The sequence below is a fragment of the Fusarium fujikuroi genome, chromosome FFUJ_chr04, assembly GCF_900079805.1.
Source record: "Fusarium fujikuroi IMI 58289 draft genome, chromosome FFUJ_chr04".
NCBI lineage: Eukaryota > Fungi > Ascomycota > Sordariomycetes > Hypocreales > Nectriaceae > Fusarium > Fusarium fujikuroi.
This window is the reverse complement of record NC_036625.1, coordinates 3022196-3039580: the sequence shown is the minus strand read 5'-3', so window position 1 is coordinate 3039580 and position 17385 is coordinate 3022196. Positions and strand designations below refer to the sequence as shown.

Below are 17385 nucleotides of genomic sequence, written 5' to 3'. Positions count from 1 at the left end.
CTAGACACGCCTCCATCAGCGCGGCAAGGTGCCATTTTGTCTCGGTATGTCTCGGTGAGACTCCGCTGCTTGCTTTTTTGCGCGAAACAGTTGCGGCAGACAAGGCCTACGGAATAGCATGGGGGGCGTGGGCAGCCTGCAACCTGACTAGACGTGGGAGCCTGGCTCGCTGGTAACTTACTCGCAACCCTGTCCAAAACCGTTTCTCTCAGGCCTTCAATTCAAGCCCCCGAGCTAAGTTCCCCAGAATCTTGACACATGCAAAGCATGTCTCTCGGCTTTCGGTTGAAGGCCTAACTAAAGCTATGGGAACTATCGCAAACTAGACTCGTTGGGGATTTGACAAACCTGTTCGATGCACACACTTTACTCTGCAGAGAAAGTGAGGGGAAGTGATCATGTGCCGGATCGTCTGCCCATCACTTATCAGATTCGAGTCTGGTTCGTATTCACACCCTGGCCCCCCGGCCTGTTAGTGCTATACCCCGCTTGCAGATCAGAATTTCCAGGACGGCACCAGCTGGGATGGGCCTGGTTAGTGCATTCGATAGTTTGGCGGACCCTGGTATAACTTTAGAGGCCCGTCTTTCGCGCTTGGGCGACCAAATTCAGGGCAGGTCTTGGCCTAAGACCCTCGCTGTTCTGCCTTAAGTCTGAGTCGTCTGTGGAGCATTCCATTCTTCGTCTGAGGCATTGGTGATTGTTACAATTGCTTGCGGTCAATTGTTTTGTCTCGCTCGATGACAATGGCTTCTGAGAGAGAACCTACAGCGGCGGGCGCTGATACTTCTGCGCCTGCAGAGACGACAAATGCTGCTGCTGGCGGCGAACAGAACGCGCCGACTGCTGATGCTGCCAGCAATGACGCCTCTTCCGACGACCATGTTCGTGATGAGAAGGTCGCTGCAGGCCCAACCAAATGGCAAAAGGTGAAGGGTCATTTCTGGCGATACAAATGGTGGTATCTCTTACTTATCGCGGTTCTTCTCGCCATTTTACTGCCACTACTGTGAGTCTTCTCCCATCAATTGAGTGAGAACCTCTTCTGACAATGCACCAGCTTCACTGTCATCATTCCCGCAATCGTCCAAGACATTCTCAATGACCAGAAGCTCCCCATTTACGGCGGCGCTTTACAAGTCATTTCTCCATCCGAAGTAAACATGAGTATCGAGACGCAATTGAAGACACCAATCGCTGCGACTCTCAAGCCAATGGATCTCTTGCTCTACAGCAAGGAGACGAAGCCCGTGTCCTCATTCTTCAAGCTCAAATTCCCTGAAGTGCACATCAAAAGCCACACTAATGTCACCGTCACCAACCAAACCCTCTTGGTGACAAATGAGACTGAGCTGACCAAGTGGTTCAATGTCTTCTTCGACCAACCCGATGCCGAATTATCCTTGGAGGGAAAGCCTGAGATTAGGCTTGGCTCTTTGAAGTATCACCGCAGTCTGAAGAAGACTGTTGACATTGCTTCTCTCAACTACCTTGACGGGTTTGCGCTCAAGAGCTTGGACTTTGATCTGAATTCCAATCGCACGACAAAGAGCAACATGAAGGGAATGTTAAACATCCCCAACGCTGGAGTCCTTCGACTTGGTCTCGGCAATCTGACATTCAACGTCATGTCGGGCGACATTAGACTCGGTCTCATCAATCTTTGGGACTTGCAGCTCTGGCCCGGTAATAACTCTGTTCCTTTTGATGGAAACTTCTACTTCGACCAGCTGGTCCCCAATCTCTCCGAGATCCTCGATATGCAGAAGGGACCTCTTGGCAACGGCTACCTGGAATTTAATGCAACAGGAAACACCACCATTGCCGGTGGTGAGCACATCAAGTACATTGAGGGAGTCTTGAACAACAAGCATATCAGATTCACCTTCCCAGTGATCACCCTGCTGGGCGACGTCCTTGGTGGCTTGCTGGATGCCAACCAAGGCTCGCTTTTGGATATCTTTGGTACTTCGATTGGCAATTCGACGTTGCTTGAACACGTACTGGGTCACTGGGACAATAACGGTGAAGGCGGATCTTCTTCTTCTTCTAATAATACTGCACGAAGCCTGACGGAGAGGAGTAAGACCAGAGCACCAAAGGCCTGGATGTGGAGTCTTCTGAAATTGGGTTTAACGAGAAGGAGTTTATGAGTATGATAATGTAGTCCTGGTTTTAATGTCATCTGATGCCTTTTACTGCATGAAGTCGCTGATCTGACCGTGATTGTTACATGAGAACCCGAGTACTAAGTCCCATATCTTCTCAGCAAAGCTGCCGATGATGTTGTAGCGTTCGAGTAGCATAGTTGTTGTTTCTTTCCAGCGCACATGCTTACTGTCCTTTTTCTTCTTCCTTCCATCCTCATTATTATCCCAGGCCCAGTTGTATCACTATCAAGCCTTCGCAGGCGCAGCCTTCTTGGCAACATCACCTTTCACAAAAGCCGCAAGCTCGTCAAGGTACCGCACATTAGCTGCCTCAAGCTGTTTTGATACCCACGAGAGCTTCATCGCATATGCTGCAAGGCCACCCAAAGACTCCCAGTTCCTGACTTCACACGCATCTGGCCCCTTGGCAGTGACAACTTGTACCCGCTCAATTGGGATTTTCATGATGTCGTCACCGCTATCGGCCAGAGTCTCCAGAATCCCGCTGGCTCCTGGTTCTACCGCTTCTGAAGCCTCAGTATCGAGGAATGTGAGTCTGGGAGTCCAAGTGTTCCACTCGCTGTATCTTCTAAAATCGACCATGGCATTGAACACCTCTTTAGCAGGTGCATCAATCACGATAGTGCTTCCGGCGGTGAAGACAATTCGACCCGTACCCAGGGATGGTGTTGCTGTCGGAGTTGTCCACCCAACTGCCTTTGGCGCTTCCATGATCAGAAACACAAGCTGGAGGTTCAATGACACCAGGCATAACAAATTTTGGAAGAGTTAAATGCCAATAAACAAACAAATTCATGCGGCTCTCTTTATAAAAGATCTATATCTCACACGTGACGTAAGAAACTCTAACAACATCTCATAATGTCTCGAGACTAACCGAGTCAAGACATTCAAAAGGCTAGCCCGGTTTAAACTTTGCTTATTCACTTTGTTTTCTCTTCACCAGTCCGCAGATGCATGAAACCGTAATTTAAAGACTCGGACCATCCTGATTCTAGTCACCATTGCTTGATTCTTGTGTTCTTCTTCACAAACAGAGGCAAGCAATATTGGGCCATCTTCTATATACAATATCTAGAAGTATTGGGAGAACTCAGGATAGACTTGGCAGAGACTTAGATTACTTGCTTTTGCTCATTGTACCAACAACCAGAAGGTTCCTTGCTCCTTCAGGCTTCATCAATTGTCGACTAATGTTTGGAACTAGGGCCTTGGGCACGTATCATCGGGATTTCTATATTGATCTCAGACTAATTCATCTGCTCCAGAATTGAAAGTTTGTTTCGAACCACCAGCCGTTCGAAGAAAGTTCCCTCACTCTCAAAAGATACATTGTAGGAAAGGATGGGCGCTGCGGGTAACCCTCAAAAAGTACACCTTGTCGTCAAAGTATCATTCAGTAACTCACTGATCCCTGGGGCTTGGGTTTGACGGAGGAGTTTTCTTGAGTGTAATGACGACCTTATCGTCAGACTGGCCAGCATCTGATGCGTTCCAACCAATGACATAAACACCATCGATCTCCGATGGCGTGGCATACCAAAGCGAAGTCATTTGTCCATTCTCTTCGACCATGACGAAAGTGCCATATGTCATCAGATCAAATACATAACCGTCGGTATCGGTCGTGCTGTTGATCAGCTTGACGCTGTGAGAAGACGATGATGGTCCCGGAACAGCGAAAGTGAGGTTGGACCAGCTCGGATCACGTCCTTTGGCATAGCCAGTCGTGTTTGGAGAGGCATACCACGCATCATCTCCTACGGTAACTGAGTGGTGTCAATAAGATTCAAACTGGAAAGACACTTTACTTACATAGAATCGGGGCGGCCTCATCGTCGTCGACCTTGCTGAAGTTTCCAACAAAGATCCCATCTAATGTTTCTATAAGCATATCTCACAGAACGATAGACAGACACGTACCGCCAGAAGAAAAGATGGGAAGGCCGCCAACCCCAGTTCCATAAGCGTAGAGAGAAAAGGGACCGTTGTTGCTAGCAGCAGTTGCAGCAGTCGCCAGAAGCGACGCTGCAAAAGTGGTGAGTCCAAGATGATGCATTTTTCGGAATACTGTATCGCTGATATGATGGAGAAGAATGGGGCAACTAACCAGATTATATGATAGCAAGACGCGTTAATAGACCAATACGGGGGTTGTGGCTGTGAGCCCACAAGACGGGGCCCCGTTGAATACGTAATCGGTATAACGGAGCGTTTATCGATATCTCGAGGTCTTATTGCCGACGAAACGCTGACGCGGAAACGGGGCGAGCACAGCCCTTTCCGTCCCTGGACATCCTCCGGACGGACCGATCCGCTGCAATGTGACGATAAATTTGTCCTTCAGCCAATCCTATTTGTTCTTTGGTGTTTCCTATCTACTCACGAGATCGTTCCACTACTAAAGTTCTTTTTAAGTCTATACAGATGGCACGGAATGTGGGCGGCCCGTGGTTGTAAACCTCCGTGATCGTCCCGGCAGTTGTGAAACGGCCGAGCGCGTTCACGAGGCTTCATTTCTGGCACTGACGACGACTTGTCTTAGTACTCCATCTCTAAGAGGTCCGTGATACGAGAAGTTCCTTTGTAGAATGATAGCTCTGTTTTACGAAGGCAGATGAGCTTCCTAAACGGACAGCTCGAAGGCCGGACTGAAATATTTAAGAATAGGCTGTAAAGGAAGAATAGAAGTAAAAAATAACACAAATCATTCAGACTTCTTTCTTATCTCCTCTAGTGTTATAATTCCGTGTATTTGAAGTCCTTGGTTGAGATTCAGCTCGTGTCGGCAGAAATGAAGTTCTTGAAATTTCTCCCGTCTAGTATTCTCTACCTCAGCCAAGTTCATGCTCGAAGCCCTCTTCACCAGCTGAACCGCCGCGCTTGCAGTGGAAACACCGCTTCTACTCGCTCGGAGTGGTGTGACTACTCCATTGACACGGACTACAGCACTGAAGCTGTAGATACCGGCGTCACTCGCGAGTACTGGCTAGAGCTGACGGACGTTACTGTTGCCCCTGATGGCTACTCTCGCTCAGCCATGGCAGTCAACGGTACTATTCCCGGACCTACTCTCTTTGCTGACTGGGGTGACACTGTTGTCATTCACGTCACAAACTCTCTCAGCACTTCTCTGAATGGTACCAGCATGCACTGGCATGGTATTCGCCAGAACTACACCAACCAGTATGATGGTGTATCATCTATCACTCAATGCCCCCTTGCCGTTGGGGAGTCTGTGACTTATACCTGGAAGGCCACCCAGTATGGCTCAACTTGGTATCACTCCCACTGGGCTCTGCAGGCGTGGCAAGGCATCTTTGGTGGCATCATCATCAACGGACCTGCCACGGCAGACTACGATGAGGATCTTGGCATGGTATTTCTCAATGACTGGGACCACCAGACCGTCGATGAGTTGTATAGTTCAGCTGAAACCAATGGACCTCCCACTTTGGACAATGGTCTCATCAACGGGACAAACGTCTACGGGGACGACGACAGTTCTTCTCAAACAGGCACTCGGTTCAATGTCTCGTTTGAGTCTGGCACTTCCTACCGTATGAGACTTGTCAATGCCGCAGTTGACACCCACTGGAAGTTCTCGATCGACAACCATACCTTGACTGTGATCGCAGCAGACCTTGTACCAATTGAGCCATACGAAACCACAGTTCTTGACTTGGGCATGGGTAAGGGTGTTCTTCGTCGATCTTTCTTAGATCTAACTAACCTTTGTAGGCCAACGCTACGATATCATAGTCACTGCAGATCAAGCCGACGTCGCCGACAACTTCTGGATGCGCGCCATCCCACAGGCCGCCTGTTCCGATAACGACTCCACCGATAACATCAAGGGCATCGTCTACTATGGAGACAGCCCCAGCACGCCATCCACTACTGCCTACGACTACACCGACGGTTGCGATGACGAGACGGATAATATTGTACCGTACATATCCAAGACAGTTGAAGATGCCAACTGGAATGATCTTGAGACGGCTACAGTTGGCAAGAACACAGCTGGTTTGTTCAAGTGGATGCTCAACAGCACCAGTATGTTGGTGGACTGGGCAAACCCTACACTGGCCCAGGTCCTCAACGATACAACTGACTTTGAGACCGATGATGCGGTGATTGAACTCAGCGACGGGAACCAATGGGTCTACTTCGTTATTGAGACGACTCTCCCAGTACCCCATCCCATTCATCTCCACGGACACGACTTCTTTATCTTGGCCCAAGGGACGGGTACTTATTCTTCCTCTATCACCCTGAACACAGATAACCCTCCTCGACGAGACACTGCTATGCTGCCTGCCAACGGGTATCTGGTGATGGCTTGGGAGACTGACAATCCTGGCGTTTGGCTGTGCCACTGCCATATTGGTAAGTTAAGGAGGTCTAAGGCCTAGAGCATTACTGACTTTGCGAAACTTCAGGTTGGCATACATCCGAGGGATTCGCGTTGCAGTTCCTCGAGCGTTCAAGCGAGATTGCTGACATCTCTACATCGAGCTATGTTTCGGACGTTTGCGATGGCTGGAGTACTTTCCAGAGTGAGTCGTCGATCGAGCAGGAGGATTCTGGTGTTTAACACCACAAGTATGTCTACTGTGTATGAGCTATTCGTTGCTGACTGAAGCTGCGGGAGTAATTAATTGTTGATCTGTGGCTACAAATGTATTCTTCTCACTGGCAGACGTGGCCAATAGTAGCCACTATAGCAAATGATCCATTCCAGCCTCATCAACCTTGAGCACCGTCCAATTCTCCATTCGCTTGGCCCCAAGCTTCTCATAAAACCTCAGTGCTCTTGTGTTATCCTTCAAGCAGAGCCACTCCATCTTTACGCAGCCTACTTTCTTAGCCGCTGATGTCATAACTTGGACCAACTTCCGCGCGTATCCGTGAGGTCTGTATTCCGGGACGACGTAAATCTCCTCCATGCAGACTCCAGGAGCAGCCCCCCATGTCGTGTAGTTGAAGAAGTAGATCAATAATCCAGCGGGCTTCCCATCTGGTGAGAAGGCCAAGATGGGATGTCCGATCCGGTATTCGGGAGAGCCGGTGACGTCTGACAAGTGGAGTGTCTTTGCCAGACGCTCCTCGGTGGCAGTGACAACTGTTCCTGGTGCTTGCTCTTCTGCGCCAGCACGGATTAAACTCAAGATAGCAGGAATATCTACATGAAAAGTTAGTCGAGGGACAAACAGTCGTATTTACAAAAGTACCTTGAGAAGACGCAGGACGGATTTCAGGCGAGGAGGTCATCTCGAACAATGAATCTTCAATATTGGTAGAGGCGCGGAAATTTAATTTACTATTCCTCAAAGAAGAAAATATCATGTAATAGTCTTTCAGATTACTGGTCTTTTCGAAAGATCTATCTTATTTATACTGATTCCCTCATGAAGTAGCTCCACGCCCTATTCATGACAGATGGAGTTTGGGCTGATTAACTGGTGGTGCTCAATGACTCACGCGGCTTGTCAAACTAAATGACTCATTCGATCCTCTTTCTAGCAAAAGGATCAACGAAGCACCTATAATCCACTTAATAATGCAATACCATGCCAACAGCGCTCTCACAGACACCCACAGCGATAGGAAGAATTACTGATAATTAACAGATCAAAGCCCGATAACGATCTAAACCCTACACCCTGCTGAAGGGACGTCTATGAAGGAACTTGCTGTCCTTTTCAATCGAAGGCAACTGATGTTGTCTCATAGATTTGACATTAAAAGGAAGTTCTATTGAAAGAAAGACAATAACACATATCAAAATGACGATAGAAACGACTTACTGCAAACAGCTCTAGCTGCAGCTATATTGTTTGGTCAGGCCATAAAATATACTATTATAAAGGCAAGTCTTATTCAGAAGTCCTTGAAAGGGAAAGTTTTGCTTTTGCTTTCAGGCACCAAATAGTAGCTTGCCAAGGTCTTGTGATGGCCTTCGCCGGAGGAACTAGGCGCCGGGCAAGTAAACGTTCCCTCGGTAAGTCGGATTTCCATTTCTCTTCATTGACCGTTTTTGCCTTTTCTTTTCTACCGGGATGCTTCGTGGTCAAAAGCTTAAAACTTTGTTAGCCAGTGATATTATCGTGCTTGTCTTAGACACTCTTTTGTTTGAGTCTCGACCATTCGCCTCCTTTATCAGTACCTTCGGTTTTAAGAGTTTGACTTTTCTAAACCCGTGTTACGCCCAATACAACCAATCATCACTATCAGCATGTTCCGGAAATATACTGTTATCATTTCACGACATTCCAAGACTATCAAAGCCGTTAGACCATTTTCCTCGGCCCATTCTCTAGCTATGTGTGGCCTCCATTATCGAAATCCCTCATTATTCTTTCATCTCTCGCGTTGCTCAAACGGAGGGTCAGACCAGCACCCTTGAGCAACGTACTTGAACATCTCATCAATGTAAAAGGTACTGGCTGCGTGCCCAGCTCATCTGGTCAAGATGAATCCGACTACGCCTCTGCTGTCCCCCGACCGAACGTCAACGTCCTACAGTAACTTGACCGAATTTCCTCCTTTGGTTCTCAGAAATGACAAGAAGCGACGAGGGACAAAGAAGAGCTTGCGAATCAAGATGCAAATTCCCTTGCTGTGCTACGCGCGTTTTATGGTGACGATGACATACTTCTCCATCTTCCCATACGTAGCTCTGGTGATACAGCACAATAGTGGTTCACGGGCCACTGATATCGGTACATGCGTAGGCCTCTTTGAAGTACTATTCTTGGCTGCGCAGGCCCTGACATCAATGTTCTGGGTCATCATGGCAAACAGATTCGGTAACAAGTCGATACTGGTATATATCCTTCTTGGGACGGCTATCAGCTCGGTCATTTTCGGCTTTACATCGTCGGTCTGGCAAATGGCACTCTGCCGGTGCTTCATGGGGCTCGTTTCAGGTGGGGACGTCGTCATCCGCGTTATGATCGGGAAACGGTGCATGACGGAGACAGAGGCTACTCGTGGATTCAGCCTATCTTCCCTAGCTGGAAATGTCGGAATGGCCTCTGGACTTCTCATGGGCCATGCTCTTGTCAGCCATTTCCGTCAATACTCAACTATCTTCAAGCCCGTTTCTTTTCTTGGTCAACATCCATTCTGCCTCCCAGGAATTACGATTGGCGTCATGAGCGTAACTTGCGCCATCGTTGCTGCACTGTTCGTGGAGGATGCCAACGAGGCCGGAGAAGATACCCATTCTACGAGCTTTCTACCTCCAACCAGGACATCTCTCCGCGAACTACTCAGGTCTCCCGGTGCCAGTAACACGGTTTCATCGTTTATCAATATAAGCCTGCTGGGTTCTGCTTTCACTGCCGTTGCAACCCTCGCACTATACACAGACATCGGCCAAGGCGGCCTGGAATTACCAGGTCACGAAATTACGCTGTACATGATCTGTCAGGTCGCTTTCGCAGCATGCTGGCTATTTTTGATATACCCAGCCTTATACCGACAGTTTGGTACACAGAACATCATTTCATTAAGCCCAATTATTTTTCCCTTCTTCTTTGTGAGTCTTAGCATCATGAATGCATTTGTTCGCTCTGGTAGCGAACCTGGTTTCTACCTATTTCGGGTCGTTTTGGGCGTGATGACAATCATGGGGCCCGCTGTCCATATGGCAGTTACGGCAGTCTACGTTGGCTTGCAAGAGGTTTCGCCCTGTCCTCAAGAGCTCGGTTTGCTCAATGGAGTTGCAGAAGCGGCTTCTTGCCTTCTACAAGCGACAGTTTTATCACTGGGGATTTTGATCTATGCCTTTTGCAATGACCCTAGTGTGACAGCTGGGTATCTTAACTGGGTTGTCTTGTTACTGGTCGGGTTATCTTTCTTTGTTTTAATATTTCCTACTTGGACGAGGCTCACAAAAAGTTAAAAGGAAGCGCGAACGCTGGGTCTCGTGGCTTCCAAACATCTATCTTGGACAAGCTGAATTTCCTTTACTTCGATTTGCGTTGTATCATATAGATAGCGGTGATCAGCCGAAAATGTATGTAATGCTTCCTTGCTTGGAGGTAACGTCTAACAAGCATGCCGATATATGAATAGTTCCATCCTTGACCATTCTTTACGCACCATTGGTGCCTGAAGCTCCCTTGCTACCATTGCGTAACTCCAGGGTCTGTTCATCACTTGGCTTGCGGGCTCCCTTCAATGTCACCTTTGTCTCTTCCCACTTCTCAAATCGTCTATACGCAATTGGTGCATCCTCCAAGCTGTACTCGTTTGAGAAGATGAAACCAGGCCGTGCCCTTCCACTCTTCACAAGCTCGACTAGAGCCTTGATGTTCCCCTTAATGTCCACAAGTCCGCCTTGGATACGGATTCCCTTGATCCAGGCCTCGGCTATTGGAAACTTGATCTCAGCCTTCAAGTCAGGCTTGTGAACTATTCCTCTACCACCGAATTCGCTGACCAATGCAGTGATATGTACTCCGATGACGCCAATACCACCGCCGGAGGTAGTGATCTTCACAGCTTCACGAAGGATGTAGTCCTGCTGCGGCTTCAAGTCATCGTTGAGGCAGACTTCGCCCACGGCGTCGATAGCCCGAGTGACTCCTTGAGGGCGTAAAGCCAGGATCTGATCAGATGCCTTACCACCTCGGGTAAAGTTGATGGGCTGCGCACCAATGGAAGCAGCCTTGGCAAGGCGAGAAGCAACGTGGTCGATTACGTAGACATGAGCGGCGCCGCGAATTATGGCGCTGTATGCAGCCATAAGTCCAATGGCACCAGCGCCGAAGACTGCGACAGTATCACCAGGTTCGAAGCCGGAGAAGTCAATGGCGGTCCAGCCAGTAGGGAAGGCATCAGTAAGAGGCAGCCATTCCTTGTCGTCAAGCTTATCGGGAAGCTTGGCCAGGGATGAATCAGCCCATGGAATTCGAGCATACTCAGCTATTCACAAGCGTCAGATGCACGAATACAAAGATAAATAAGGACGGGGTCTCACCTTGTAGTCCTGTATCGCCATGGAACATTCCACCAAGGCCAAGGCCAATAATAGGCTGATCAGTCACAAGCATCGAAGGTTTGGGCAGCAAGTTCCCATCCTCTGCGAAGGCCAGAATCAGAACTCTGTCGCCGGGCTTCAAGAAGTCCACGGCTGGGCCGACTTCCTCGACGATGCCAACGGCCTCATGACCCACACCGAACTTTTCTTCGGTGCCAAAGAGACCGTGGTAGATGTGAAGATCAGAGCCACAGATAGCGGAGGTGGTGATACGAACAACTGCGTCTTCTGGTTCGATGAGCTTGGGGCGTGGAATGATGTTGACAGACATGTCACGAACGTTGCCCTCCCATTGGACAGCGCGCATAAAGCCCGTTTTCGAAGAAGTTTCCATATTGAAGAAGGGAAATTTTCAGAAGGCACACGAGAATTGGCTATGCAAGAGATCCTTGCTTGAAGTGAAGTTTCTTCTTTTGCTATTCAACGAGTAGACAAATCAATTTATACCAAGTAATCCCTGTCAGCATCAATTCTGGTCAGTTTCTCAAAAGGAGAAAATGACGTGATATAGACAAACTCTTTCAGTCACAAGATTTTAAGCTTAGCTGAGACATGTAAGAAATGCTACCCTTAGGAATGCTTTGGGATATTTTATGGTAAGCGGAAAGAACTTGTGATGGGAACCGTCAGCGCCCAGCCTCACCGCGTAAGATTGGTCGGGGTAATACGAGGCTATGTTCAGAGAGCGTGACCAGTAGCAGGAGCTAACTTAACTGGAAGATTCCTTTCTTGTCAGTCGAAAGTTCTTATAGGCCTATGATGAAAGGGCTGAGAGATGAGACATACTGTGCGTTCTATCAAGCGTAATACTCCCAAGGCTTACTACAGTATCAAATGACGCATTGGAATAAGATTTGTAACTTTAGTTATTGGTAATTATTTTGAGAACTATCTTCGCCAGATCTTAATTGGCAGCTTACCCATGATCAAGTTGAAGGCTTCGAACCTGTCTACCGTGAAGTCCTTAGTCGGCATCGCAAAGTCATATCGATGCACCAAAGTAGCCAATACAATCTGCTGTTCCAAGTACGAAATGTTTCGTCCGATACAACCTCTCGCGCCCGCTGAGAATGGGATGAAGAATGGCTCCATCCTCTTACGTTCCTCCAGGTTGAGCCACCGCTCTGGCTTGAAGACATAAGGCTCGGGATAAATGTCCTCATTGTGGTGAGCGCTCCAAATAGTCATTGACACAGATGTATCACCTGGGATCCAGGTATCCATAATTTTAGCGCCTTCAGGTGGTGTACGTCGGGGGAGGCCTGAGCTGACGGGAGGAATGAGGCGAAGACCTTCATCAAGGCAGGCTTTAAGATACGGCAGGTCTTTGACCTTGTCAAATGGCGCGATGACGTCGTCTCCGTCCATGACAGCAGCGACTTCGTCCCTCAGCTTTTGCATCTGCTTGGGATGGCTAATCAACAGTTGAAGGATATGTGTCAGGGCAATCGCTGTAGTCTCCGCTCCAGCATCAATGATAGCAGAGGTCTCAGCGACAATCTCTCCCCACTCGAGCTCATTTGGAACACCGTTTTTGTTAACCATGAGGCACGAGAAGAAATCATCGAGCTTCTCTCCAGCCTCATATCTCCTCAGTCTGTCCTTAGCTTGGTGGTAGCAAACGTCTCCCCAAGGTGCACTGGTGGCCCAGTAGCTCTTCCACTTGTTGGGGACAACTTTCGAGATGCGAGCGAGCCACGGGTAGAGTTCGTACTCCCAGACGAAGACTGACTTGCACATGGCTGCGGCGTTCTGTGCTTGGCGATATCGTGCGGGATAGAGTGTTCCGTCGGGCTTTTCGGCAATGACTTCATCGGTACCGGTCTCGAGGAGAGTCATCTTTGAGGAGAGAGCGATGTAGTTGATTGCTTCGATAGTCCAGAGATTGATCCAGTGGTTGAAGTCAACTGTGAGATCTTCGGGGTCAGGATTGGTGTTAGGCTTGAGAGGTCCCGTGCATCGCTGATCAAAAGCATCAAGCAATCTCTGCGTGGTATACTGCACTTTGAACTCCCACTTCTCAAGATTCCTTGTCGCAAAAGCAGCAGATAAAAGTCTTCGCTTTCTGCTATGATCACCCTTGTCAACAACATCAAATAGGTTACGATGCGTTCCAGCCAGAACTGTCTCTTTGTGATCTTTGGTGCATTTTGTCTGATGACCGTAAATGTCTCTGACAGCTTGGGGATGGCTGAATGACAATGCATTGGGCCCGATTCTAAGAATATGTTCGCCACGACGATCATGTTCAGCAGCAAGTGTCTCTGATCGAGTGCCGGTGTGACTGAGATAACAGTGGCGCAGATCCGTTAGAGGAGAAAGCCACGAGAAGTTTGCATATTTCCTCAGACCCTTTGGATCAATGAAGTACAAGATGATGGGGTAGATGGCAAGACGAATAAAGAGGCCTGCAAGGCCGACCCCAAGAAGAATAAAGCCAATCATGGTTGTGAAGGGGTCACGATGAGGGTGAGTTGATCGATCTCGAATTCATGAGGAGCCGGATCTTATATCTTGAGCTTTCGACATTATGGGCCAAATAGTGCGGCGACAACACCGATGCGTAACGAAGACGTGCACCAATGAAACTACTCTGTTTTCTCCATATCCAACAGATTTTGATATCTATTGTTAGATAAATTGCCCGCGGGATTCGCTTTTCGGCGAAACACTTCCTAATTGAGACGCGTGGCCAAGCACCTAGAGGAGTAAATTTCCGTTCCTGGTAATGGTGTCGAAATGGTGGGATTGCGGAGTTGCGGGGAAGATATGCGCTAACATGACATCAATGATGGACCAAGAACGGTAATTGATTCCGCGGAAATCAAAATGTGAGCTCAATGGTCAATGAACAAATGCTAAGTATCAATGAATCGTGCTTCTCATTCTGCGCGGTCTACGAAATTCTACTGGCCCATCTTCTGTATCTCAAATAGCTGCGGCAGCAAACCCGACAACATGTCGTCCAAACTCTGCCACTTGATACCCAAAGCTTTCTCAGTTGCACTTGCATCTACACCAAAATGCGTAGAAGCCTCCCTTAGCCCCGGTGATCCCTTGGGGATCTTATCCTTATTCTTCCCGGCAACCTCCCTTGCGACATCAGCGATCTCTTGGTTGCAATACACTCCCGCCGCAAGAAGATATCTTTCACCACTTGCTTCAGGGACCTGAATGGCCTTGAGGTGCGCAAGAGCGACATCTTTGACACTAACCCAGACAGGGCCTTTAGTGGCAGGTATCTCGCCATCTTGGCCGGCGGAGACAATACCATAGACAATTTGGTTGGAAGTGTTGAGATGCTTTGATGACTTTGGCACAGCGCCCTGTAGCAATGGTCCAAACACCATAGCCGGGTTCAAGCTTACGAGATCAAAGTGCGCAGCTTGGTTCTCTTCCATCCACTTCCAAGCTACCTTTTCGGCAACAGTCTTGCTGGCGCGGTATGCCACTGCTGCAGCCGGTGCGTTTACACCATCCTCATATGTCAACGGAGACCAATCTTTGGCCGTATAAATCTTGCCTGGCTGCAGTCCCTTCGAGGCATCATAGATACCTGCAAACGAGTTGGTGTGCACAATGCGCTTGACGCCACCAAGCTGATTTGCTGCGTTGAGGATGGCAGTTGAACCCTTGACAGCAGGGATCATGAGGTCTTTTTCCAAGTCTGTTGTATCATAGTGAAAGGGAGCAGCGAGGTGTAGAATTGCATCAGGTCGAATGGAGCCAAAGGCTGAAATGTAAGATTCAACGGAAGTGATGTCCTCAACTACTCTGACAGAGAGATTGGGATCTCTGCCATGTAGTTCAAGAACTTGCTCAACTTTGGTTTGAGATCTGACGGTGCCCAAGACCTTGTATCCTTCACACAAAAGAAGAGCGATACAGTGTTGGGCTATGAAGCCATTGGCTCCAGTGACGGCGACAAGAGATGGTGGCAGAATGGGCTTGGGATACGCTGAAGGCATTTTGGCGGTGACAACTTCAGTGACTGGTTGCGATAAGGCTGGAAGTCAGGTTCAGGTTATGATTGGAGATGTTGGAAGAAGACTATCAAGGCGGTCATAATCGAACATACAGTACAGAGGTCTATTCTATTCTATTCTATTGGCAACCCAACTCACCCGCGGTATTCATCGCCTGTTGTCCTTTTGGTTTAGCGCTGTTATGGCCGTCGCAATGATAACTTTGCGACGGCTGCAGGCCAAAGCGCGTCCCGCACTACCGCACTCTCGTACCAGTCGGATAGAGGCGCTGATTTTGTCCGATAGCCGATTGATTCTCCTCATGCTGACATAACATCACAAGCAGATTGTCTGTTATTCCGCATGAGCAAACACTTTGGCATTGTGTTCGATATTTACGCCAAGTTATTCACTTACTTTCGATTCACTTGTCCCAGTTCAGGCGCTGTTGTCGCCTGTTAACTGACAGTTTGTGACGGGTTATTGTGATCTTGCCCCACTGGCCGATAACATCTGTTATCGGCGCTATCAGTCTTGCGATAATGATAAGGAACAGTCAGTCACCCTACACACCACAGTCAATAATCCTAGCGTGACCATGTAAAAAACACAGGAACCAAGCGGTTTTATATCATCTCATAAATATCAGACGGTTTTAGATAGCAGCAAAATACCAAATCTATTGAACTGAGCGCTGAAAGCTGGGCTGGCCACCGTTGTGCAGAACCACATCAATTTACTAATAACAAACCTACAGCTTGCATCACATTCATCTTCTTTTGAGGTCAACGCCTTATGCTCAGCGACTGTATTAATGACGATTAAACTCCCGCAATTGCCCTCTTCTTCAAAACAGCCGAGTTCTCATTTAATCCGGCCCAGTCATGAGCATCCAAGCAAGCCTGTCGACTCAACAACACAGCGACCTTGGTCCTCTCCCTTAACTCCGCCTCATACTCATCAATAGCTTCATTCAACCCCTTGCCTTTATGATAGGCTCCCTCCAGAGCTTTTGTCAACCGATAAGCATCAAGGATACCATGGTTCGCTGCTTCGCCTCGATACATGGTCATCGCATGCGCCGCATCGCCAGCTAGAGTGACCTTACCGCTGCGATTATCCCAAGGTGGACATGGCCAGTCCTGTAGGACTATCTCAATCACTTCCGAGCCCTCTGGGATTCTTTGTACAGTGTCCCGAAGGACGGGATTGAATTCTGTGGCTCGTTGCTTCATATATGCCAAGCGCTCCGCGTCTGTGGCTTTGACCTCGTCTTCTGGTGTTTTCATAGGCCACGATATCATAACTTGTACGCGATAATGCTCATCCTTTGTTCCAGCAGTACCATTAACGACTGGTGTTTCCAGCATGCTGAACCAGAAGAACGTCCCTGTCTCAGGATGACAGCCTTGGAACAGAAGAGGATCGATATCTTTCAATGGCTTTACCTGATCTGGTGTGAGATCTAGAGCAGCGCCGGTAAATCGTACCGGCAGTCGAATATTTCGGTATGACTCTGGTGCTAAGAATTTCCTTGTTCTTGAGTTACTGCCCTCAACACCGACTATGAGAGACCCTTCAGCTCGAGATCCATCCTCGAACGCAGCGACAACGCCGTCGTCGCGCTCTTCAATTGAAGCAAGTCGCTTGTTCCAATTGACGTGGTCCGACACACTTTCGAGCAAGACCTTGCGCAGCTTCTCTCTATTGACTCGTCGTCGATCGCCAGGGGGGATGAGAAATTTTGGCTCCAGGGTCTCGAGATTGATGAAGACGAATTTTCCGAGCCCTTGACGGTCGGCCTCTGGGTCGACTTGGACTGATTCGACGTCCTTGAATGCTTCTTCCGATAAGAGTTCTCTCAGGAATGGGAGGACCCAATGGAGTGTTATGGCCCAGCCTTGACCGCGGGAGCTGATGTGGCTGTCGCGTTCGTAAATCTGAAAGGGAATGCCAAGCTTCATGATCGATGTTAGTGGGGTGATTGATGAGGTGGTTTGAGAGGCGGATTACCTTCTTGAGGCCATGGGCGAGGACAAGGCCAACAACTCCAGCGCCGATTATGAGAACTGGCTTACGGTCTTTGGACATGGTGATGTTCGCGTGAGCTTTACACAAAGAATGATCAATGGATGGGTTTGTGTTCAATCTTGGTCGCTTTGAACAAGGGGAAATACCAGGGTTTATTCTCTCGTAA

The 17385-nt window shown here is 48.5% G+C and overlaps 10 protein-coding genes; 3 read left to right on the top strand and 7 right to left on the bottom strand.

Moving 5' to 3' along the window:
* Positions 1–746: 746 nt before the first annotated feature.
* On the top strand, positions 747–2153 carry FFUJ_14773 (uncharacterized protein; the record flags this gene model as incomplete). XM_023576756.1 has 2 exons in its annotated part: positions 747–1009; positions 1061–2153. 2 exons carry the CDS (start codon positions 747–749, stop codon positions 2151–2153), a joined length of 1356 nt encoding a protein of 451 aa, XP_023429840.1.
* A 243-nt stretch (positions 2154–2396) lies between these two features.
* Positions 2397–2882, bottom strand: FFUJ_14772 (uncharacterized protein; the record flags this gene model as incomplete). Its single annotated transcript, XM_023576755.1, has 1 exon — positions 2397–2882. The coding sequence occupies one exon, from the start codon at positions 2880–2882 to the stop codon at positions 2397–2399; it is 486 nt and encodes a 161-aa protein (XP_023429978.1).
* A 693-nt stretch (positions 2883–3575) lies between these two features.
* Positions 3576–4230, bottom strand: FFUJ_14771 (uncharacterized protein; the record flags this gene model as incomplete). XM_023576754.1 has 3 exons in its annotated part: positions 3576–3940; positions 3987–4046; positions 4095–4230. The coding sequence occupies 3 exons, from the start codon at positions 4228–4230 to the stop codon at positions 3576–3578; spliced, it is 561 nt and encodes a 186-aa protein (XP_023429839.1).
* Positions 4231–4965: 735 nt separating this feature from the next.
* FFUJ_14770 (related to laccase precursor) lies at positions 4966–6768 on the top strand (the record flags this gene model as incomplete). XM_023576753.1 has 3 exons in its annotated part: positions 4966–5863; positions 5913–6560; positions 6614–6768. The coding sequence occupies 3 exons, from the start codon at positions 4966–4968 to the stop codon at positions 6766–6768; spliced, it is 1701 nt and encodes a 566-aa protein (XP_023429838.1).
* A 124-nt stretch (positions 6769–6892) lies between these two features.
* FFUJ_14769 (related to acetyltransferase) lies at positions 6893–7445 on the bottom strand (the record flags this gene model as incomplete). XM_023576752.1 has 2 exons in its annotated part: positions 6893–7356; positions 7406–7445. The coding sequence occupies 2 exons, from the start codon at positions 7443–7445 to the stop codon at positions 6893–6895; spliced, it is 504 nt and encodes a 167-aa protein (XP_023429837.1).
* Positions 7446–8646: 1201 nt separating this feature from the next.
* On the top strand, positions 8647–10083 carry FFUJ_14397 (related to tetracycline resistance protein (probable transport protein); the record flags this gene model as incomplete). The annotated part of the gene is made up of 1 exon (XM_023576751.1): positions 8647–10083. One exon carries the CDS (start codon positions 8647–8649, stop codon positions 10081–10083), a length of 1437 nt encoding a protein of 478 aa, XP_023429655.1.
* A 192-nt stretch (positions 10084–10275) lies between these two features.
* Positions 10276–11557, bottom strand: FFUJ_14396 (related to formaldehyde dehydrogenase; the record flags this gene model as incomplete). XM_023576749.1 has 2 exons in its annotated part: positions 10276–11108; positions 11164–11557. 2 exons carry the CDS (start codon positions 11555–11557, stop codon positions 10276–10278), a joined length of 1227 nt encoding a protein of 408 aa, XP_023429654.1.
* Positions 11558–12111: 554 nt separating this feature from the next.
* Positions 12112–13668, bottom strand: FFUJ_14395 (related to benzoate 4-monooxygenase cytochrome P450; the record flags this gene model as incomplete). Its single annotated transcript, XM_023576748.1, has 1 exon — positions 12112–13668. The coding sequence occupies one exon, from the start codon at positions 13666–13668 to the stop codon at positions 12112–12114; it is 1557 nt and encodes a 518-aa protein (XP_023429653.1).
* Positions 13669–14129: 461 nt separating this feature from the next.
* FFUJ_14394 (related to plant dihydroflavonol-4-reductases) lies at positions 14130–15191 on the bottom strand (the record flags this gene model as incomplete). Its single annotated transcript, XM_023576747.1, has 1 exon — positions 14130–15191. The coding sequence occupies one exon, from the start codon at positions 15189–15191 to the stop codon at positions 14130–14132; it is 1062 nt and encodes a 353-aa protein (XP_023429652.1).
* Positions 15192–16009: 818 nt separating this feature from the next.
* On the bottom strand, positions 16010–17279 carry FFUJ_14393 (related to monooxygenase; the record flags this gene model as incomplete). XM_023576746.1 has 2 exons in its annotated part: positions 16010–17146; positions 17202–17279. 2 exons carry the CDS (start codon positions 17277–17279, stop codon positions 16010–16012), a joined length of 1215 nt encoding a protein of 404 aa, XP_023429651.1.
* Positions 17280–17385: the final 106 nt, after the last annotated feature.